This window comes from Chelonoidis abingdonii, chromosome 2, assembly GCF_003597395.2.
Source record: "Chelonoidis abingdonii isolate Lonesome George chromosome 2, CheloAbing_2.0, whole genome shotgun sequence".
In the NCBI taxonomy this organism is placed as follows: domain Eukaryota; kingdom Metazoa; phylum Chordata; order Testudines; family Testudinidae; genus Chelonoidis; species Chelonoidis abingdonii.
This window is the reverse complement of record NC_133770.1, coordinates 252,115,801-252,139,093: the sequence shown is the minus strand read 5'-3', so window position 1 is coordinate 252,139,093 and position 23,293 is coordinate 252,115,801. Positions and strand designations below refer to the sequence as shown.

At 39.7% G+C, this 23,293-nt stretch overlaps 1 protein-coding gene and 1 long non-coding RNA gene across 3 annotated transcripts in view; both read right to left on the bottom strand.

Moving 5' to 3' along the window:
* Positions 1-369: 369 nt before the first annotated feature.
* The window catches only part of LOC116820637 (carbonic anhydrase 13), a 36,228-nt gene continuing 13,304 nt past the window's right edge, over positions 370-23,293 (bottom strand). Inside the window, exons 2-7 of one of the 2 annotated variants that reach the window (XM_032773262.2) lie at positions 22,176-22,373; positions 14,695-14,813; positions 10,721-10,816; positions 9,382-9,444; positions 8,088-8,243; positions 370-3,745 (exon numbers count right to left, since the gene is read on the bottom strand). In XM_032773262.2, coding sequence (XP_032629153.1) covers positions 3,632-3,745; positions 8,088-8,243; positions 9,382-9,444; positions 10,721-10,816; positions 14,695-14,813; positions 22,176-22,373 — 746 coding nt within the window. In that variant the 3' untranslated portion in view covers positions 370-3,631. The remainder of the gene's footprint in view (positions 3,746-8,087; positions 8,244-9,381; positions 9,445-10,720; positions 10,817-14,694; positions 14,814-22,175; positions 22,374-23,293) is intronic. The other variant, XM_075063089.1, reaches the window with a different exon arrangement.
* Positions 22,380-23,293, bottom strand: part of LOC116820641 (uncharacterized) — a 9,052-nt gene continuing 8,138 nt past the window's right edge. The window contains exon 3 of the long non-coding RNA XR_004372692.2: positions 22,380-22,646. This is a non-coding gene — a long non-coding RNA (uncharacterized LOC116820641). The remainder of the gene's footprint in view (positions 22,647-23,293) is intronic.

Below are 23,293 nucleotides of genomic sequence, written 5' to 3'. Positions count from 1 at the left end.
GAGGCCAACACAATCACTATAGCTAACAAAGCCACTGCTAAGAGGCAGAGGAGGTCCATGTTTTAGAATTGCCTGCTCAGTTGCAGTATGTCTCAGCAACTAAAAGGGCACCACAATATTTTAGACGCATTGTACTAAAATAAAGAGTGCCAACTATTGGATGACTTAATACTGCCCAAGACACTTCACTTAGATCCAGTTGACAATATCTACTCTAGACTTATTTTCAACTACTTTGTCTTCAGATTGATCACAAACTAGAGTTGAGAAGCAAATGCTGAAACTGAACCACAAGCTTGGCTGTAGGCATCTAGGCAAATCTGTAGGCTGTCAACAAACTCGTTTATTCAGTGGGAAGTACAAGACACATTGACAATATCTGTTTTTATTTGATAAAATCCTTACAAATATCAAACCACTGTATCCGCTCCACTATTTATTTTCAATGCAGGAAAAACAGCTAAAACTTATTTTATTTCTAATATGAACACACACAGTAGTAGCCTCATTATTCCTGTCCTCAGGCAAATCAGTTCTTTATCGCCCTTTACATAATGTGTAAACTTCATTCATCATGTTCTGCAGCTACTCACACGACAGGGAAACATACCAGATGCAACATCAGATCAAAAAAGAAAGTGAAAAAAACACACATATGCCAGCAATTATACTCTACACATATTCTTGTCATTTGAATGAGACCATACTCAAGACTTTTTATATCTACCTGGGTCCTCCTGCCTATCCCGGTTAGTGGGGACTGAAAAAAAAAGTGCCTGCAGGTTTTACATTTGGCCATTCTTGTCCACAGGTCCTCCTGCTGCATTGGCTCTACTGCTTCTCCCATAGCCAGTTTTCTTTTTCTCACTGCTCAAAATACTATATTGCAGTGAGAGGACCTGCAGTAACAGAAGCAACTTAAGCTCCCCTTTAGAGGAGGCACTCTACTGGAGTGGAGGAGAGAACAATAAGACTTACTTATCTATCTATCTGTCTAAACAACCTATTTATTTATAGAGGAATACAAGGGACATGGGAATCTCTGCAAGGTTGGCCTTGCTTGTATGGTATCCTCTCAATTTTCCGCTCCTGGAGGATGGGTGACAATACTAATGGAGGAGGCAAGAGGGGTAGCCTACAAAACCTACAGTCCTAGGCATCTTGGAGAAAGAAATAGTCGCGTGGAAGGGTGGCTTTTCCCTCCATGTGGCTGCTCTGACACTTCCTCCCAATCCTGCAGGAGTTGTGTGGCCACTGCCTGATTCTCCCTTGGCTTCACAGTTACAGCCCTGAAGAGAGTCAGGGGGAGTTACCACCACTTCACACGGCATTAAATCCTGATTGGATTTTTGAGCAGAAATCCACAGGCTCAACAGGGAAGGTGCTGTAGAGAGTGGCTGGTCCTTTGCTCCACTCCCATCAACATCCAGCTCTGTTCTCAAAACAAGGCCTGGCACCAACTCCGCAGAAGACCAGTGGAGAAATGCTGAAGGAAAAGGATTGATAGGAAAGAGCTACTGAGATTTCAGTTCCCTTTGCTTACAGAAGCAGAAAGGACAGTTTAGGCCATAATTTTCCTATTTTGAGGGCTACAGCTAGTTCACTAAAAACAAAAGAAGAAAATTGCCTTAATAAAAATTACATTCCAACAATGAAAAGCATCTGAGAGAAACACAAGCTCAAAGGCGATTCACATGTAAAGCCTAAGTTTCCAATCCATGGGCAATGTGGGACATCACTCTAATATGCCCTGTTAACTGGGAATTGTGAATGTGTCAGATCCTTAACTTTATCAAAATGTAGGGGGAAACAATGAGTCTGGTGGCACCTTAAAGACTAACAGAGTTATTTGGGCATAAGCTTTTGGAGGTAAAAACCCCACTTCTTGCATCTGAAGAAGTGGGGATTTTGCCCATGAAAGCTTATGCCCAAATAAATCTGTTAATCTTTAATGTGTCACCGGACTCCTTGTTGTTTTTGTGGATACAGACTAACACGGCTACCCCTCTGATAAACATAGGGGGGTTCTGTCATGTGAATTAAATGCAACTCTATTGGGCTCAGCCATGTCTGACAGAGAACCCTCAGCATGGGGCAGTGCTCCAGCAGGTACATGGAAGCATTACACATCAGAGAAGCACAATATCTTCAGCATGGGGTGTTCTCTTTTCTGGCAATGGTGTACAGCATGCTCTGTGTCCCTGGCCAGGAGAGCTGGCTGGTAGGAAGCAGGATGGGACAAGAGGAGGCAGAGCCATCTTCTGAAGTGGTTAGTGCACGTTCGAGTGTTAGGAACGCACGTTAAGCAATATGGGATCATGTCAAATACATTCTACAGACATGTTCCAGACCATGATCACCTGCTGGGTGAGAGATGCAAGGGAGGGAGGCTTCATGCATCCTTCCCCCTTGCATGCCCCTATAGGTGCCAGGAACTGTCTGGCTTACATGAGGTAGAATTTGGGGATACAGAATCCATCTGATATGATCGCATATTGCTTACTAGCATCGTATTGCTAAACCATGGTACAATATACCAGCACTTCTATGATGCAGTCAAAACAAAGGGATTGTAATACATTCATAGGCACTGACTCCGTGATTACTCCAGGGCTGGAACATCCATGGAAAAAAAATAGCAGGTGCACTGCACCCACTGGCAGCCAGCTCCCTCCCTTCCCCTCAGTGCCTACCATCTGCTGGTGCCCCACTGATCAACTTCTCCTCCTTCCTCCCAGCACCTCCCACTTGCTGCAGTCAGCTGTTTTGCAGCATACAAGAGGCCCTGGGGAGAAGCGTGGATGGGGCACACTTGAGGGAAGTGGCAGAACTGATCGGGAAGTGGAGGGGCGGAGGTGGAGTGGGGGTTGGAAGAGGTGGGACAGAGTTTGGGGGAAGGGGGAGATGCGGGCAGTGCCTGGGGTGTGGGTGGGAAGAGGCAGAGCAGGGGTTTGGTGAAAGGGTCATGTGGGAGTGGGGCCTGGGGCAGAGTGGGGGGTTGAGCACCCCTACGGCCCGGAGGAAGTCAATGCCTGTGAATACATTTGTATACTTTATGGGTTAAATGTCATTAGTGGATACTATATTTTTTGGTAAATCTATCATGGCGTTCCAGCTTAAACAGGATCACTTTGCTTATGATCAGTAATGAAATCCTACCAGCTTTGAAATACTAAGTTCTTCTTGAAAATTAAAGGAAAAGGCCAGTCTAGTCCCTAAAGAAAGATTTATGGTGTTAAAAAAATGGGTTTAGCCCTTCAGGGGGCTATGTATCCTCAACTGCAACTGACATGAAAGGGAGTTGAGAGTATCCAATATCTTTCAAGAGTTGCTCAGCACTCAGTATGTATGACTGCATTCACATGCACAGACTGAAATGAAGTTGTTCAGTAAGCTCTGCTGCAAACACTAACACCACAATGCACACATACCAATAGAGGCAAAACCCATTCAAATCAGTTAAAAATCAGCCCAAATGCTACAAGTCAGGACATCTTTGTCTTACTGAAATGACTGCATTCTAACTGAATAATAAAATAATACCTATTCATTAGGCACAAAGCATATCATTATTAAAAACTAATTCAGCCTCCTAAGTAGTCTCAGCAGTGGCTGATTCTTGCTTTACTCCTTAATTCCTTCTGACTTCCCGTCCCTTTAAAGGCTGCGGTGGCCGGTAGTTTCTCAGCATGCAGCAGGCTGCCTCTCCCTCAGCAGTACACAGAAGGCTGCGGAATTTGGCTATCTGCAGATGAAAAGAGGTTTAGAGTTCAGCAAAGAATTGTCAAGCTAAGGCTAAATGAAGAATTCTAAGTAAAAAACATGAACGTACTTGTCAACTTTATTTTGCCAAGAAGTATGGGGATTGCATTGTCTAGAGCACATGTGGAATGGCCACTTCAGCCCTTATTCCTGTTAGCTATTGTTTTTCATGTACATTTTGTGAGTGTTGTTTCAGGCGGGTATAGTATGGTATTCACACTTGATCTTTCCTAACCTGAAGCCTAAAAAGAATTCTCTTAAGATTTCTGCACCCTATTTTCAGTCCAAAGGCCAGCATTGTTCCCACTAATTTTTTTTTCCCGCATACGGATTGCCTGGGCGACAACATGAGCAGGCAAACAAAATCTGATTGTATGCTCTCATGATTCAGAAATATCACCATCAGTGAAGAATGATGGATGCTGTGCTACAAAACACTCCTCTAGTTACCATTTTTTACATCATCCACCTGGCATACAATACAAAGCAAATAATAATTACTAGAGATGACCCCAAACCAAAATATCTGATCCAAACTTTCTCTCTCACACACACTTACAATTAGGAAATGTTTAAATCTCTATCCAAATTTCACAATTTGGATTTATCTCAGCAATACGGCAAACTGGAACACCCAGTGCAAATAATTATGAACTGTGAGGGCATTTAGATCTGGATTTGATTCCAGATCTGAACCTTGCTAATCTGACCTATTGTGAGTAGTTATTAGTAATATACACTAGCTTGCTTCAGACTGATTTCCTTTATGTAGTTACCATTAGCAGGACAGCACAAAAGTCATGATTCTGAGAGCAGATATATGGTATGTTATGGCAGGTCACTGTCTGGGAGGAGGGGAGACAAACTTCCTTCAGAAAACGAGCATCCAAAATAAAGTGGTTATTAAGGTAGTTATCTGGGAGAGGCAGCAGAGGGTAGAAAATCACTGATGACCAGATTCTGTCACTTCCTCACATTAAGTAGAAACTTACTCCTAGTACTCCCATTGATTTCAGTAAGTCACTGCCTTTTGCTTTGGGCTGTGCCTCAGAAGTACAATTTAGCCCTAAGAGAGTAGAGAATCAAGCCCACAGTCAGTGCCCATAAGGCTTCAGGACTGGCCAGGAGAGTCCCATTCTTAGGGTATTTCCACACTTCAGAGACTATACCAGCATAGCCATGTTTTCAGAGCCACGTTGGCATAATCCGTTAACGCAGACGCATCCTACACCAAAGGAAGAGATTTTTCCATTGCTGCAGGAACTCCACCTCCTCGAATGATGGGAGCAATGATGGGAGCAAGGTTGATGAAAATATTTTTCTGTCAACACAGATATGTCTACACTGGGCGGGGGGGTAGGACGGTATAGGTAAGGTTTTACTTCCAAACCCATGAACGTCATAGCTATGTCCACCTAACTTTTTAAGCGTGGACCAGGCCTTATTGTCGCCTCTTAGGCTCCTGAGCAACACGCTCCCAAGTAGGAAAGAGAGAGAGAGGCACACTAGGCTGCTTCTCTATACTTACAGTCTGGATTCTAAGCATAAAGATCCAGCTGCAGGTGTGCCCTCACCACAGAGCTCCCTAGAATTAGACAGCCTGTCTGTGAGCCTAGAAATATGGCTAGAACAGCAGCACTGGAAGGTGATACATAGAGTGAGGGTCACTCTACTCACACCTTTAGGCCACAGACTGGGCACAGACCATACTCTGGGGGGGTGAGGGAAGCTCCAGGTACAGGGAAGAACCAGAAGGTTACATTGGGGATACTCAAAATGGGATTAGGGGCAGACGGGGAACTTGGGAGGGGGAAGGAAGAGAAGGTAGAGGGACTCAGGTAGCTCAGGAGGTGGGGGTGGGGATGGAAAGCTAGGGAAAACTTGAACCGGAGCAGATAGAAATGATGGATTGACAGTGGCAAGGGAGGGAAAAGTATGTAAATGGGGCGGTGATGCTTATGTACTACTTATGCAAAACAATGTAAGTTGCGTAATACATCCAGATTTCCAAACTCACAGTCTTACCATGTATGTCAGTGTTTCAGTCGACAGAACAGAAACAGAAACTACTGACTCATACTTCTTTAATCAAGGTTTAATCAGCAGGACACTTCACTGACAAAACCCAAAGTTAAGAATATGCACCACTATGTTAATTAAAGTGTTTAAGTAACTAATAACATGGCATGCTCAATTAAGAAAATGTATCTGAGAATAAATTAATTTTCATTAAGCAATTAATTAACAAAAATGTAAAAAACAAAATAACTCTCCCTTTGAAGTTACTATTAAAAAAATTAAGGCATTTTTTCCATATTGATGTTTCTTGTGACTCACTGGAAGCTGGAAATTTACATTTATTTCTTTATTTTTAAAACATTTCCTTAGTGGAAAAGAATAAAATCAATAGAGGAAGAAATTGTATTTTAAGCTTCTAAGAAAAAAATATAAAAATGAAGAGTTAACAATCAAATTGCAAAGTGTACCAGTCAAGGCATGAACTGTGACTTCTTTTATCTTTGTACAGCACATGGAACGTTGTGGGCACTACTAGAAACAAATAATAGCTAATAAACAATTTTTTGTATTTAATTATAGAACATATATAATATCACACACTAAACAGGATAGATCGAATTTGAAATAATACATAGTAAGAAATGAAGTAACGTGTTGCATCAGATATTGATGTTTCATTCCCTAAAAATGGTATACATGTTCCCTGTTGCATGCAACATTTTACTTTTAAAGTATTTTAACTAGAGATTATGCCAAATCAAAACTTTGGATTTGGGAAGTTCAGGTCTGGATCTGAACTCTGGACAGCAGTAATACTCATCATACTGAATACATATATAGCAGCTTTTCATCTTAAAGATCTTTACCAAGCCCAGTAAGCATTATGCCTATTTTACAGATGGGGAAGGTGAGCACTGAGTGGGTCAGTGACTTGTTCAAGGCCAGCTGTTACCAGAGCTCAATGTCTCTTGATTCTCTCACAGATGTCCTATCCCTGAAACATCTGTTTTGCATTTTGATCAAAGATTAAGGTCAGTTCTTATTTCTTCTGAACTAGTTCTTTCATTCTTAGTAAAATGCTACTCAAAGAAAAAAAGCTAAACATAAACAGAAGTCTACCCTTCATGTGACCTTTAAACTTCCCAGCTCTTCTTTAGAGTACTTGAACTCTCTGGAGAGATAATGATTCTAGGTTGAGATCCAGGATTTCATCTTTAGTATCCACCAGCAAAGAGATACCGATCAAACCACACCATTTAAAACTTAGCAGCTGGTGGGCCATGCCACATTCTACCCATCTTAATCACATTGAGTAGCATCGCTCAGTGGGACAATCTTACTCCCCTTAATTATAGTCCTGCTAAGGGATTAGTCTGAGCTACAGGATGGCTCAGCGAGGCTATTCATTGGTAAGGTTGGAAGGGTGGCATTATTTGACCCAGAACAATTAATTTTACTGAGCGAGTTATCTATAACATGGAACAGGTAAATACCGAGGTGCGATAAAAGCCACAAGTTTTTTATATGCCAACTGGAGTAATGATACCCACTAACAGCAGCACTGGTTACCAATTTCTAATAGTAGAAATTGGAAAATTATATTCCCTTTAGCATCTCCACTGCCTCAGAGTATTAACTTCAGTAACCATTGGATGTCACTGTTGATCCACAAATATACAGCCAGAAGGTCAATTTTACAGTTGTAAGTAACGTGAGAAATATAAAGGGCAGTTCCAAGTGGTGCGCTCATCCCTCTCCTACATTCACGTAGCCTGATTGTTAAGAACCCGTTATTAGTAGTACTACAGTATTTAGATTGACCAAATTTCATACTCTTGGTATCTAGTAGGAAACGCTCTGGCTATTTGCTGAATTGGAATTCTATAATGAATGAGTTAAATACAAAGAAATAAATGAATAGCGGCATTTTGGAGACGGTAAAATCTATGGAATGAAACTCAAGTGGTCCAGAACCCTCAAATGAAATTAACTATCAGTTTCTTTATTGCATTTTTCCCAATTTGTAGCTCCCAAACCATTTTTTTAAATTTCAAAACATTTTAATAATAATACTTGATCATTCTGATGGCCAATGGAAGTCAACAAAAATTCATGTGAATTTCAAATTTCTCTAGAAACTCAAGACAAAAATGTAAAGCACAAAATTTGGTAGGGTAAGAAATGTCATAATTAATTAAATATCTAAAGCTATAAATAAAATAGTCTTGGGAGTATCATTTTAAACCATAATTCAGTTTTTAAAACATTATATTTGAAGGGTTGGGGTGGGGGGGATCAAAGTGTACCTGCTCAGAGGAAACAGTTATAGGCTCTCTGAGAATTATCCAGATGACACTTTCAAGAAGAGGTGGAACAGTAAGAGAGCCAAGATAAGTCCAGTAGTCCAGAGAGTGAGGAAGCAAACAGGAAGGGTCAAAGTTTGTGAACAGTGCTTGTTTACCCTGGAAAAAGAAGCATGCACATTCTAACCCAGAACCACCACATTTAGCAACCACTTATTTTGCAGTCTAGTTAATTTCTTTTTAGTGTCAGAACATTTTGTTTATTTAAAAGTGTCAAGCAGGATCTCCCCCCACTAATCATGCCAAAGGAGAATTATGGAGAGAAAAACTGTTAGAGATTGTTCCATTGGTGGGAGCAAGGTTTGCATAGCTCTGGAGGATCACAGAGGTACATCTTCACAGGTCACGGTAGTGAGCCTCCCAACCCAGGTCCACAGACTTGGGCTTGAGCTACCATGCTAAAAATAGCTGTGTAGATGTTGCAGCTTAGGCTCTGAAACCTAGGGAGGGGAGTGGGCCAAAGCCACCCATGTGAAGGTCCTGTGCCTCTACAGCAGATCTGCCCCTAGTGTTCCTTCTGGTGACAGCAGGGTTCCACTGAAGCCATATTACCAGGCACTCCTGTTGACTACGAACAGCCTAGTGACGGGGGCTCTGATGTAAAAATAATACAACATCTAGATGTATTCTCTTTTGCTTGGAATGTCTGGGGAGCTGGTGGGATGGAAATCTGTGTCTTCTCCACCTGGCACCAGCCCACTCACACCTCCCTGGCCCACCCATCCATGCCCTCCCTCCCCATGTGGATTTTTGGGCCAAAAGAGAGGCCTCTGCAGGGTTTGATGTCACAGAGATAACTACCCCTCTCACATATGGAGGGCCAATTAATGCATGCAAGGCCACTCCATGTGCTAATCGAAGGGGACATGATCCTTTTCTCCCCCCATAAAACAAGTGAGAAAATGTCTCAACTCTCGAGGGGGAGGAAGAAGGAACTCCACAAAAATAAAATGTGCCATTATCCAATATTAGTGATCTTGATGATAATGTTATTTGTCAGGGATTAAATATTACAGCTAATTAACGATCTTCTCCCCTCCCTCTGCATTGTACAACAAAATAATTACAATGTGCTGGTTTGCGCCTGACTTTATCCAGCAAAAGTGCCCCTAAACTGCCCCAAATCAGAGCTAATCCTTGTTTACCGGCTGTAAATGCCTAAGGAATGTGAATGTGAAGCATGGAAGAAAAAGAACAGCAGCAGAAGTACTGGAGAATTTTAGGAGAATTACTTTACCTTGGCTCTAATGGCATCCAAACGGTCAGTAATTTTCTTCAGCTGAGAGTTACATTCACCAATCTGTAAAGGCAAAGAGTCAAAGATCATACTCTCGAGGGAAGAATATGCATTCACTTCTCACTTATTAATGTTTAATTTTAAAGTTTTTCACATAGGCCTGATCCTTCACCCAATGAAGTTAATGGTAAAACTCTGATAAACATCAATGGATGTAGTGTCAGGCCATTATTAATTAAAACATCCTGGAACTCTGTATGGCTCCTTGCAGAAAGTTAGTCAGGCCGTGGGAAGGGGTGATTTTTTTTATCCTAGGATGAGTAGGTTATCAAGTGTATGAGGCACAATCTTGTTCCGAGATTTTAAGGAAATCCTCTAATGTTTGTTTTCCTCTCTAGACAGAAAAGAAGCAATTCACCATTGGAACAAACAGCTACGGGAAGTGGTGAATTCTCCATCTCTTGATATCTTCAAATCAAAACTAGTGCTTTCTGGAAGATTTGCTTTAAAAAAAAACCACACATTATTGGGTCTACAGAAGTGCCTGGGTGAATTTAATGGCCTGCGATATACAGGAGGTCAGACTAGATGATCCAATGGTCCCTTCTAGTCTTAAATGCTATGAATTTTGGTGTCTTCCAGGCAGGACCGGCGCTAGGGTTTTGAGCGCCCTAGGCGGACGGTAATTTCGCTGCCCTGCGCGCTGGTCCCGTGGCTCCGGTGGAGCTGCCGCAGTGGTGCCTGCAGGCAGTCCACTGGAGCACCGCGAGCAGCCGACCGTCTGCAGGCACGACTGCGGCAGCTCCATCCGAGCCGCGGACCAGCGGATCGCCCGCAGGCACTACTGCAGCAGCTCCTTGGGAGCTGCCTGCCGCCCCCTCCGGAGGTGCCCTGACCCAGGGGACATCCTGGGCTGCCAGCTGCTGTGGTGGCGCCCTGACCCAGGGGGCTCCTGGGCTGCCGGCTGCCACAGTGGCGCCCTGACCCAGGGGGGACCCTGGGCTGCCGGCTGCCGCCGGCAGCTCAGACTCCCTCTCTGTCCTAGCAGCAGGGCTGCTCAACCATTTAAAAAAAAAATTGGGGGTGCTTTTTGGCGCCCCCAAATCTCGGCACCCTAGGTAATCGCCTAGTCCGCCTAAATGGTTGCACCGGCCCTGCTTCCAGGTAGTGCAGCAATCTACTATTACAAACACATTAAAAATTAGGCATGTGGTTTTTGCCTTCATATTTTTGCTGCTGTGGAATTATGGGTAAAAGGATATTTGCTACAGAATAACAGTTTTGTTGTTTAAGCTTATAACACAGATTTATTAAAAGGGATAAAGCAATCGTTGCTTACCTTTAGAAATACTGCCATGACAGCTAATCCATCCCGCTGCCGAGCAGCCTCAACAAAAGTGGAATATTTGTCTGAGTTCCAGTGAACCACATGAAGCTGAAAGGCAAAAGCACAAATAGTGTCAATTCCCACTTAACTGGTGCAATTACAATTAACATGCAATTTTACTAGTGTTGAGGTTTCTACTTCACCTGTTTATATTCAGATGCATTCAATTTTCCAGCTGCAAATATTTATGTTTATTGAAATCTGGAAATATATAATCATACAAAGGGCAACAACAAACACTGATGTGGCTGGGATTTGAACAGATATGAGAATGGCACAATTAACAGCATTTTTACATTTCAGGTACAGCAGTTACTATTAAAAGTCAAAATTTAGCAACAGTTACCACGGCCACAGTATCTGAAATACTGTGGATACTCACTGTTCTAAATATTGGGAAACACTGAAATTTCATAGGCCAAAATTTTCAAACATTGAAGGCTAAATTTAGGCTCTTAAATCCACATTTAGTAGAGCTGGTAAAAATAAGTGGTGGAATAAAATTATGCAAACTTCATCAGCATTTTCCCCTCCCCGTCCCATTTCCTCAGTCAAAATTTCAGCAACACACTGATCAGCTATACAGCTGATCATGAAATAAGGAGGGGGATGGGAAATGAAATTTTCACAAAAACAATCTCCCTTCTCCCCTCTTTTTTCTCAAATTTAATTTTTTTATGAAAATTTTTCAAAGAAAACTTGAAGTTTGGAGAAAAAAATTAGCAGCTTTTGTATTTAGGCATCTAAATGAAAGTGGCCTGATCTTCAGAAGTGCTGAGCACCTGCTTTTCCAATTGATTTCTGACTGGGAATGTTTTGTGGTAGATTTGTAATGAGCAACACCTCACTTGTTTGATGTGTAATTGCTTGGATGCTCCATGCAGACTGATCCAAAGTTTGGAAGATCCACTCTGGCCAGTCCTAGGATTGCCATGATTTGGCCAGCCAAACAACAAAGTGATCTTTGCCCCAGTGCCCTCCAACCCCTCCCACCAAGCCATGCTCCCTAAAGTCATGTTCGTATTCCCCTGTCAGGAGTCCTCAAGTCTCTACGGAAGGAGCCAAGTCACAGAGTCAGATGTCTCTCCTCCCTTGTGCAGAGTACTGCTGTTCTCTGCACTACCATGCCATTGAGTGTACACAAAGTAATTCTTATATAGAACTTATTTTTGAAGTACTGTACAAACATTATCTAATTAATGTCATAAGATTTACTAACTCACTCAGAGTCTATAAACTCAGAGTAGTTGAAGATCAAATTTTTCAAAAGAGGCTTTTAATTTTGGGTCCATCTTTAGGTTTTCAGAACCGCTGAGAATCTGTTGCTCTCAGTGACTTCATTTGGAGCCATGCTTGTTGAGCTCCGGGCGAACACACAAAAACTGGGGACACCAGAAGTAAAGGCCTCCTTAGAAAACATGGTCTTAATGGCTTGCCTGAAGGAACTGCATGGGAGGCTGTGTGGTCTTGTGGATAAAACAGGGGTCTCAGAGATCTTGGTTCTAGATCCTGCCTCAGACACGGACTTGGCCTTAAGGTTCCCCTATCTATAAAATGGGTATAATAATACTTGGTGTTGTGAGGCATAATTAATGTTTGTTAAGCTCTTAGGCCCCAAACCAGCAAAGTATGTAAGCATAAGTTTACCTTTAAGCATGTGAAAAATCCAATTCAAGTCAATGGAAATAGCTTCACGCTTAAAGTTAAATACATGCTTAAGTGTGTCACTGGATTGTGGCTTTATGACTTGTCTACATGGGGAAATAGCCCAGAATAGCTGGCACAGAATAGCTCCTGTGTGGACAATCTTATTCCACACAAAGAGTGTCTGAGTGTGGAGTAGCTTAATACATTTTGGAAGTGACGCTAAATTGCACCCAGGTGCTCTCAGTGCAGAGTAAGTGTCCAGCTGGGGAGTTAGTACAGAATAGCTATTAATCTTTAAATTCACACCCTAGCTTATTTAACAATAGCTTCCCTGCATAGACAAGCCCTTAGATATCCTTGTAGAAAAGCTATCACAGAAGTCCACAGTAGTAGTATTAAGACCAGAAATAGAATATAGGAATTCATACCTCACTTCTCAGTCCAATAGACCATTCTGTGTGCACATGTATGCATGTTAGTATTCTGGAGCTTACAATGTCACCATCGGACCATTCACGATTTTAGATTCACAAAAGCTAGATTGAATAACTTTTAAAATGTTATATTTTGCATACACAAAGAGGAAACAGATACTTTCAGTCGGAATGACTTTTATTGTGAATTAAAAACAACAAACAAGAAAGGACAAAAAGTAAAATCCCCACAGCTAAATAAACCACACTACTCTCTATAATTTTGCAAAAAAAACAACCAAACCAACCAACCAACCAAACAAGAACTGTGAAACATTTTGGGGTAGAGCCCCATTCTGAATGGCTTGTGACTTCTCTTTTAAGGGATGTATCCCATCTTACCACCGCTCTTGCACTGCAGCTTGTTGAAGAGAACTTGGTCTGGCCAATACGATGTCACAACGCAACAGGACTGGGGAGCCCTCCTATTTCCTGATGTCCTCTGACATGAGGCAAGCCATGTAGTCTTCTTTGCTTGTGAACTCTTTCTTCTAGCATGTGCCAATTTGGCAGAGGTGCTTTCTTGATTTGTTAGAGCATTTTCTTCAGGAAGTTCAGCACTGAAACAGCATTCTCATCTCCTGAGGTATTTCTTCTGCATGACCAGTGCTCAGCAGCCTCGATCTTAATTCTGGTTTCCTTATCCCAAAACCAAAACGATGTCTAAAGCGCTTCTTGCAGAAAGTTACCAAAATAAGAAGTAGTGGGAAGCTTTTTAGACTGGCTAGAAATTCAGAGATATTTTCTCCTTCCATTTGGTTTTTGAGATGGAACTTATTTTTTTTTTTCAGCTAGAAATTTGGTTTTGGTACATAATGTTTTTAAGCACCTCTATTAATTCTTTATACTCCATCTCACCTGGTTCCTGTGGAAAACATAAGCCTTTAAACACTGCAAATGTCACTTTCCCCACCAGTGGTAGAAAAATTGATTGTTTTCTTACCACTGTCCTCTATAGCATTTCCAATAAAATACTGATCAGGACTTTGTACATATATTTCAAATTGTTCCTCTTTTGCATTATAGTGAAAATCTTCCATATTTCCATAAAAATTGATTTTTACCTTTTCTATTTTCTTTTTTTACCTAGGAAAATTCTCATTTTCTCTGAGCTATTTGTTGTTTGAGATCCCATTTTCCTAACTAAAATACTTGTTTTATTTTTTCCATACGCAAAGAGGAAACAGATACCTTCAGTCTGAATTACTTTTATTGTATAATAAACAAAAGCAAGGAACAAGCAAGAGCAAAAGTAAAGAGCATTTCTCCTCTGTGACATTCTGCACTAAATGGAACACTCATAATGGCTGCCTGTCTCTGTAGGCAGCATAGGCCTTAGACATTTAAAGGTGCAGTACACAGAAAACAAAGGCATAACTGTCACATTGCTACATACACCACAAAAATAATCACTCAACTCTTCTGCAAATAGTAAAATGCACATATCCTCAGTAAGGATGATCAAAAAACCAAAATCTGCAGTTTCTATGTCAGGTTTATTTTGAGATATAACGATCCCAAAGGAAAAGTTAAAAAATAAAAACAAAAAAGATTAAAACAAATTCTCAAACAATAAAATCCTCTAAATTTTCCACTTATAATATCTCATGTACTTCTTGTCTTATCCTTTGCCAAGGTCTCTAAATATATTCTCCTTTGGCATAGGATCACACATGAAAAATTTCAGGCATATTGCTTATGTTTTGAAAAGTTAGGGAGCCAAAATCTGTCTTACAATGAAATGCTAGTCACAGCCTTAACTACGGAGAGACTATGGCTTCTATAAAATTCAATACAATGCCTTACCTCGGCTGCATACTTCTTTCCATCCACTGCATGCTCAGAACCAATGTCATCGCTGGCCCCCCAGTGAAAGTGAATTTGGCGCAGCCTATAGCTTCCACTGAGTGGTCCCCCTCTCAGCACTATAAACCAGATAATAAGAGATTTTTAGCCAAGGAGATATGCATTATAATAAAAGCTTCTGACCTACACTTTCATGCATACAGCACCATTTCAGGATCCAGGCTCTCATATAGATTCTCGAAGCATATGTATTAATAGGATGCCACTACTGCACAACAACAAGAGAAAGAAGAGACTATGCCCTTCAAAATTTAAGTTATATACGTAAATTAGCTAATAACTGCTACTAGGAGATGAACTGAGATCACCCAACGTGTCTTATTATAGGCAGGAAGCAGTACTTTTTTTTTTTTTAGTTCTTCTAAGAGATTGAATTATTATTATGCTACCTATTTGGCGGCTACATTCTTATCAATACATTTCAAAGTGACACTGACAACCAAATTAGGCTTAAAGATTAGGTGCCATAGAAAGGTAGATTCTTTAATAAAATTGGAGGAAAATAGGTCAGTTGATTTAAAATGTATTTCAACATTCCTTGGCACTGTTTGAAACCCAGATGAAACGGTACTGTACCAAAGACAAAAACCAGGCAGTGAAAATGACTATAAACAAAGGGAAGCTAATAATGCATCTGTTTTGTCCAAGTTCAAAATTAGTGACATGTAAAATGTAAATAAATGGCACATTAACAACACATGTAAGGCACGTGTGTGTGTGTTATTTGTGTAAAGATTTCTCTTTTTTAAAAAAAACAAACCAACCAGAGATGGATCCAAACCAAAATCCAAGATCAGAACTTTAGATCCGATCTCATCTGCAGTCTCTGTAATGCCCTGACACTGAATCTCCTGCCTCTAGAAAACCTATATCTTAATTTCAGCTCTCCCCTCCCCCTCCCCACACACCATAAAAAAGAACTGTTGTGCTCTGGAGTTCTAGCTAGACCCATTATAGAGATACAGAAAAGGGGATCCAGTCGTCTAAGGCACAAGCTGGCAGGGCATACACCAACAACAAAAGTGGGAGGTGAAAAGGAGGAACAAATGAGCACTCATTTAGCACAAAATGAAGATATCAAGAATAAAAATCCATCAAAGGATGCTAGGAATCTGGGTAACAAACAAACAAGAGGATCTGAAATTGCACATTTATGAGCATACGTTCAATCTAGTTGGTATTGCTGAAACCTGGTGGGAAAATTTGCATTACTGGAATGTTAAAATCGCTAGCTATAACTTATTTAGAAAGGATTGAGTGGACAAAGGAGGAGTGGGAGTGGAACTATCAAAAATGGCATTATTTGTTTCCGAGTCACTGACAACTCAGAAGTAAGTGACCTTAAATGCTTATGGATAGATGTTCTAACAGATAAAGTACAGGATAGGGTACTAGTTGGTGTAATCTAAAACACCCACACCAAATCAGAGTGGAGAATAGGACAACTGGCTTCTTAAATAGGAAAAAAATATAAAAGATAATTTCTTAACTCAAAAAGTGTTGCATCCAACACAGTGGAATTCTATATTAGACCTCATCTTGATATATAAAGAGGAACTGATCACAGAACAAAAAGTTAGTTAGATGCAATTGATCATGATTTGATTACATTTACCGGTATGTTCAAAGAGAATAAAATTACACACACACACACACACACACACACACACACACACACACACACACACACACACACACACACACACACACACACACACACACACACAGCTTTAAAAGAGCCAGTGTCACAAAAAGTTTAAAACAATCAATGACCTGAAAGAAAACATAAAATCATCACTGATAAATTTGCAGATGACACAAAGATTGGGAAAGGGTAAATAATGAAGAGAACAAGCCACTGATACAGAGCAATCTGGACTGCTTGGTAAGCTGGTTGTAATCAAACAATATGCATTTCAATACAATGAAATGTAAGGTCATACATCTAGAAAAAGGGAATGTAAGCCATTCTTACGGAATGGGGGACTCTATCCTAGGACGCAGGAAAAAGTTTAAGACTGTGATGAATAATCAGCTGAACATGAGCTCCCAGTGCAGCATGGCTAAAAGGGCTAATCTTTGGATACATAAACAGGAATGTCAAGTCCAGTCTTCTGCACTTATGGCAGGACTAAATATTATCTAGACAATCCCTGACAGGTGTTTATCTAACCTGCTCTTAAAAATCTCCAATGATGGAGATTCCACAACCTCCCTAGGCAATTTATTCCAGTGCTTAACCACCCTGACAGTTAGGAAGTTTTTCCTAATGTCCAACCTAAACCTCCTTTGCTGAAATTTAAGTGCATTGCTTCTTAGCCTATCCTCAGAAATTAAGAACAACTTTTCTCCCTCCTCTTTGTAGCAATCTTTTATGTACTTGAAAACTGTTATGTCCCCTCTCAGTCTTCTCTTTTCCAGACTAAACAAATCCAATGTTTTCAATCTTCTCTCTTGGATCATGTTTTCTAGACCTTTAATAATTTTTGCTGCTTCTTCTCTGGACTTTTTACAATTTGTCCACATCTTTCCTGAAATGTAACGCCCAGAACTGGACACAATACTCCGGTTGAGGCCTAATCAGCGAGGAGTAGAGCTGAAGAATTACTTCTCATGTCTTGCTTACAGCACTCCTGCTAATACATCCCAAAATGATGTTCATTTTTTTTGCAACAGTATTACACTGTTGGCTCATATTTAGCTTGTGGTCCACTATGACCTCCAGCTCCCTTTCCACAGTACTCCTTCTAGGCAGTCATTTCCCATTTTGTATGTGTGCAACTGATTGTTCCTTCCTCTGTGAAGTACTTTGCATTGGTCCTTATTGAATTTCATCCTATTTACTTCAGACCATTTCTCCAGGTCATTTTGACTTATAATCCTATTCTCCAAATCACTTGCAACCCCTCCCAGCTTGCTATCATCCACAAACATTATAAGTGTAGTCTCTATGCCATCATCTAAATCATTGATGAAGATATTGAACAGAACTGGATCCAGAATTGATCCCTGCAGTACCCCACTCCTTATGTCCTTCCACCATGTCTGTGAACCACTGATAATTACACTCTGGGAACAGTTTTCCAACTAGTTGTGCACTCACCTCCATCTAGGTTGTATTTCCCTAGTTTGTTTATGAGGTCATGCAAGACAGTATCAAAAGCCATACTAAAGTCAAGATATACCACATCTACTGCTTCCTCCACAAGGTTTGTTACCCTATCAAAGAAAGCTATCAGGTTGGTTTGACACAATTTGTTCTTGACAAATCCATGCTGACTGTTAATAATCACTTTATGATGTTCTAGATGTTTGCAAATTGATTGCTTAATTATTTGCTCCACTATCTTTCCGGTTACAGAAGTTAAGCTGACTGATCTGTAATTCCCCTGGTTGTCCTTATTTCCTATTTTATAGACGGGCACTATATCTGCCCTATTCCAGTCCTCCATGACTTTTCAAAGATAATCGCTAATGGCTCAGATATCTCCTCAGTCAGCTCCTCGAATATTCTAGGATAGATTTCATCAGGCTCTGGTGACTTGAAGACATCTAACTTGTCTAAGTAATTTTTAACTTGTTCTTTCCCCCCTCATTGAATAACAGGCCTACTCTTCCTCTTGCTTCTAATGTATTTGTAAAATGTTTTCTTGTTACCCTTTATGTCTCTAGCTAGTTTGATCTCATTTTGTGCCTTGGCCTTTCTAATTTTGTCCCTACATACTTGTGTTATTTTTTGATATTCATCCTTTGTAATTTGACCCAGTTTCCACTTTCCGTAGGACTCTTTTTTAAATTTTCAGATCATTGAAGATCTCCTGGTTAAGCCAGGGTGGTCTCTTGCCATACTTCCTACCTTTCTTATGCAGTGGGATAGTTTGCTCTTGCGCCCTTCATAATTTCTCTTTGAAAAACTGCCAATTGTCTTCAACTGTTTTTCCCCTTAGACTTGCCTTCTGGAAATCCATTGTCTTTATTTTGCTGTTCTCCCTCCTGTCATTCCTTAGAAACGTGAACTCTTATCATTTCATGATCACTTTCACCTAAAAGTTGCCTTCCACTTTCAAATTCTCAACCAGTTCCTCCCTATTTGTCAAAATCAAATCTAGAACAGCCTCTCCCCAGTAGCTTTCTCCACCTTCTGAAATAAAAATAAAACCTCTCTCTAATACATTCCAAGAACTTGCTGCATAATCTGTGCCCTGCTGTGTTATTTTCCCAACAGATGTCTGAGTAATTGAAGTCCTCCATCACCACCAAGTCCTGTGTTTTGGATGATTTTTATATCTCTGAACACACACTTGTTTGAGTATTGTTGAACATACACTTGTAAGCTACAAAAACACAGTATTTAAACCAAATAAGTAGGGCTGTCAAGTGATTAAAAAAAATTGAGATTAATTGTGCATTTAATTGCACTGTTAAACCACAATAGAATACCATTTGTTTAAATATTTTTGGATGTTTTCTACATTTTCAAATATATTGATTTACAACACAGAATACAAAGTGTACAGTGCTCTCTTTATATTTATTTTTGACTACAAATATTTGCAATGTGAAAATGATAAAAGAAATAGTATTTTAAAGTCCCCTATTACATGTACTATAGTGCAATCTCTTTATCATGAAAGTTGAACTTCAAAAATGTAGAATTATGTACAAAAATAATTGCATTAAAAACAAAATAATGTAAAACTATAGAGCTTGCAAGTCTACTCAGTCCTACTTCTTGTTCAGCCAACCACTCAGACAAACAGGTGTGTTTGCTCTTGTGGGAGATAATGCTGCCTGCTCCTTGTTTACAATGTCACCTGAAAGTCAGAACAGGCATTTGCATGGCACTGTTGAAGCCGACATCAAAAGATATTGATGTGCCAGGTGCGCTAAAGATTCATATATCCCTTTATGCTTCAGCCACCATTCCAGAGGATGTGTCCATGCTGATGATGGGTTCTGTTTGATAACAATCCAAAGCAGATCATTTTTATCATCTGAGTCAGATGCCACCAGCAGACGGCTGATTTTCTTTTTTTGTCGTTCGGGTTCTGTAGTTTCTGCATCAGAGTGTTGCTCTTTTAAGACTTCTGAAAGCATGCTCTACACCTTATCCCTCTCATATTTTGGAAGGCACTTTAGATTCTTAGGTCAAGTGCTGTAGCTATTTTTATAAATTTCACATTTGTAACTTCTTTGTGTTTTGTCAAATCTGCAGTGAAAATGTTCTTAAATGAGCAACATGTGCTGGGGTCATCATCTGAGAGTGCTATAACATTAAATACATGTGGGTAAAACAGAATGCGGGTAAAACAGAGCAGGAGACATACAATTCTCCCTCAAGGAGTTTAGTCACAAATTTAATTAACACTTTTTTTTTTTTTAAATGAGCATCATCGGCATGGAAGCATGTCCTCTGGAATGGTGGCCGAAGCATGAAGGGGCATACAAATGTTTAGCATATCTGGCATGTAAACACTTTGCAATGCCGGCTACAAAAGTACACCTGTTCTCACTTTCATGTGACATTTTAAATAAGAAGTGGGCAGTATTATCTCCCATAAATGTAAACAAATTTGTTTGTCTTAGTGATTGGCTGAACAAGAAATAGGACTCAGTGGACCTGTAGACTCTAAAGTTTTACATTGTTTTGTTTTTGAGTGCAGTTATGAAACAAAAAAAATTTGTAAGTTGCACTTTCATGATAAAGAGAATGCACTACAGTACTTGTATGAGAATTAAAAAATACTATTTCTTTTATCATTTTTACAGTGCAAATATTTGTAATATAAATAATACAAAGCGAGCACTGTGCACTTTGTGTTCTATGTTGTAACTGAAATCAATATATTTGAAAATGTAGAAAAACTTCTAATACTTAATACATTTTACTTGGTATTCTATCGTTTAACAGCATGATTAAAGCTCAGATTAATTGTGATTAATTTATTTCAGTTAGTTGCATGAGTTAACTGTGATTAATCGATAGCCCTACAAATAAGCAAACTGAAAAATATGCTCTGTTCAAGGAAATATTCAATAATTCATCAAAAAGTTTCCAATAAAATTATCTGTAACTCTTTTTCATAGCATATCATTGTTACATTTTCTGTTTACAAACATTTTCATTCAAAATAATGTCTGCTGTGCTGGAATCTTCATATGATTACAGCTTCTGCATAAGTAATGTGGAATGCACTGCCTTGTAAATATGCTGCATAACAGGGTAAAGTGTAACAATTGTTACCGGAAGTTTACGAGTTTCAACAATTGGGAAGATATAGTAAATGCAAGGAAATGAAACTCTTGCCTAAAGCAGTTCCTCCTTCCTCTGTAACATAAGAAGGCAGGATTCTCCTGCTCAGCTTTCTTTGTAAATCTTATTTTGTCCATGCTCAGTTTCTTAACTATCCTAAACTTGGTAATACATACAACAACCTTTGATCTTACAGCACCTGCTAATGAAACTGAATTACAAAGAAGAGTTTGAGAATATTTACTCATACATCCTGACATTCTGCAAATGTCAAACAGCAAACAAACAGAAAAATCAAAACAGTTCCTTACTAAATTGGGTTTTATTTTCTGACTTGCCTTTATAACAAAGGCTTCTCTCAACAACCTTCTCCAAGTAGTGAGGCAGTATCTGAAATCAACAGATCAACGACAAGAGGCTTCTCTCGCTTCTGAAGGGATAGCTCTTTTTCAAACTATAAAAGTGTTTCTGTAGATGCAAGCTTGCCTCTCTGTTATGCAAAGGAAGCATTCTGAAAACCCATATGATGTCAGTAAATACAACAGAAAGATTTTTTGGACAGGACAACCTCCGAACCTCCATAGTTGTTTGCAAAAGGAGAGTCAATGGGTGTTTAAAAAATAAAAGAAAAAAGAAAATGGGACAATGACATTTCTTAGAAAGAAAAAGGATCCTTTGACATATAATTTCTTTGTTCTTTATTAATCAACTCTTGACATGAGTTCAGAGCTAGAACATAAATCATGCAATACTTGCATTTAAAAGCAGATAAGAGACTTAAGTGGACCTTATTCACTTGACTGGACCTGCAACAAGACACAAAGGCTCCATCTATGCTGTGGAGAGCAGTGTTTGAAAAATGTGTTATAAAACAATTCACACTGGGGATTGGAGATTGTATGGATGAGACCATACCATATGGGGAAAAATTAACAGAATGTGATCCTAGGTACTTTCTGAGAACTGTGATTTAGAATTTCTGTAAGAAATCATCTCAAAATTGCAAAATACTGACAAGCAGGAAAAAATATTGCTTTTGAACTTAGAGAACTACAGTGTTACTGCTCATATGACATGATATAGTCTCCAGTGCAACATACCCAGACTGTACTCCATTCATGAAACATGGAAAGAATGGAAGTATAATTAAATGTAAACAGAAACACACCTGATTTATTTTCTGTGTCATCAAATTCTACACATGTGGAGTGTCCATTGTTGAGGATCACCTTAGCAGAAGTTGGATCATAGTTAGGGCTAATAGGAAGTAGAGCGGGGTCGTATTTGGCTTCTTCAGTTTTTATGTCAATAGGGGACTGACGGTCTCCATTAGCAACAGGGAAAACCTCTTTCCAGTGAGAAGGCCCTAAAATGCATTGGAAGGAAGTGAGAAAGAAGGAAAGAGAAGGTGTTTTTAATTAATTAATTACACTGTGTTTGCTATTTTCATAGAAAATAGGAATTTACAAATGAGAAAAAATCAATCACAAGAACTCACCTGGATTATCTTAATTAATTGTATCTATTTATTTTAAATTAAAAACAGAAAGATTCACCAAAGAATGGAATTCAATAGATCATACAGCTGTCTCTGCTGGGTCATCAGACAGCTCTTTGGTCTCACAGAACCTTCTCCAGTCTAATTGATCAAACACAAATTAGAATATTAGTTTGGCACTTCTTGCCTCTTCGCAAGTACTTCTAGCCAATAGGAATGCAGCAGGCACCTGTACATTCAGTAAGCTCAGAGATACTTAACTCTTCATCTGAGCAATATCAAGTTTTCCTTCCAGTCCAGTGTCCTGCCTCCAGTGTACTGTGAGCCTCAACTGAATTCTCAGGCCATCAAAGACCTTGCTTTAATCCAACACAGCATCTCATCTAGACCTCACTACATTATCTTTTCCCAAGGTCCCCCCTTTAAAGGGTTCCTTCATGGTATCTTGGGAGGCAGAAGCTCTGACAGTGAGGCCCCAATGGATCTGCACTGTCATAAAATAGCGGGATGCCAAGAGAGGCATAGGGCTTCTGCACAGAATTTTCATGTGGGGATTGTGACATTGCACTCCACATAATTTTATAAAAATATGCTACAGAGTGTGAATATAATGTAACTGGAATATGCTTCATGGAAAGGGTCTCTTGTAAGGTATCATTACAAAGCTTATAATCTACTGAGTGTGGTCATCCTAGTTGTATGAATGTATCATTCTTGTACTTGAAACTGGAAATATGAACTATAACTCTGAAGTCCTACTGTAATTATGCAAAGTGTGGGCCATTAAT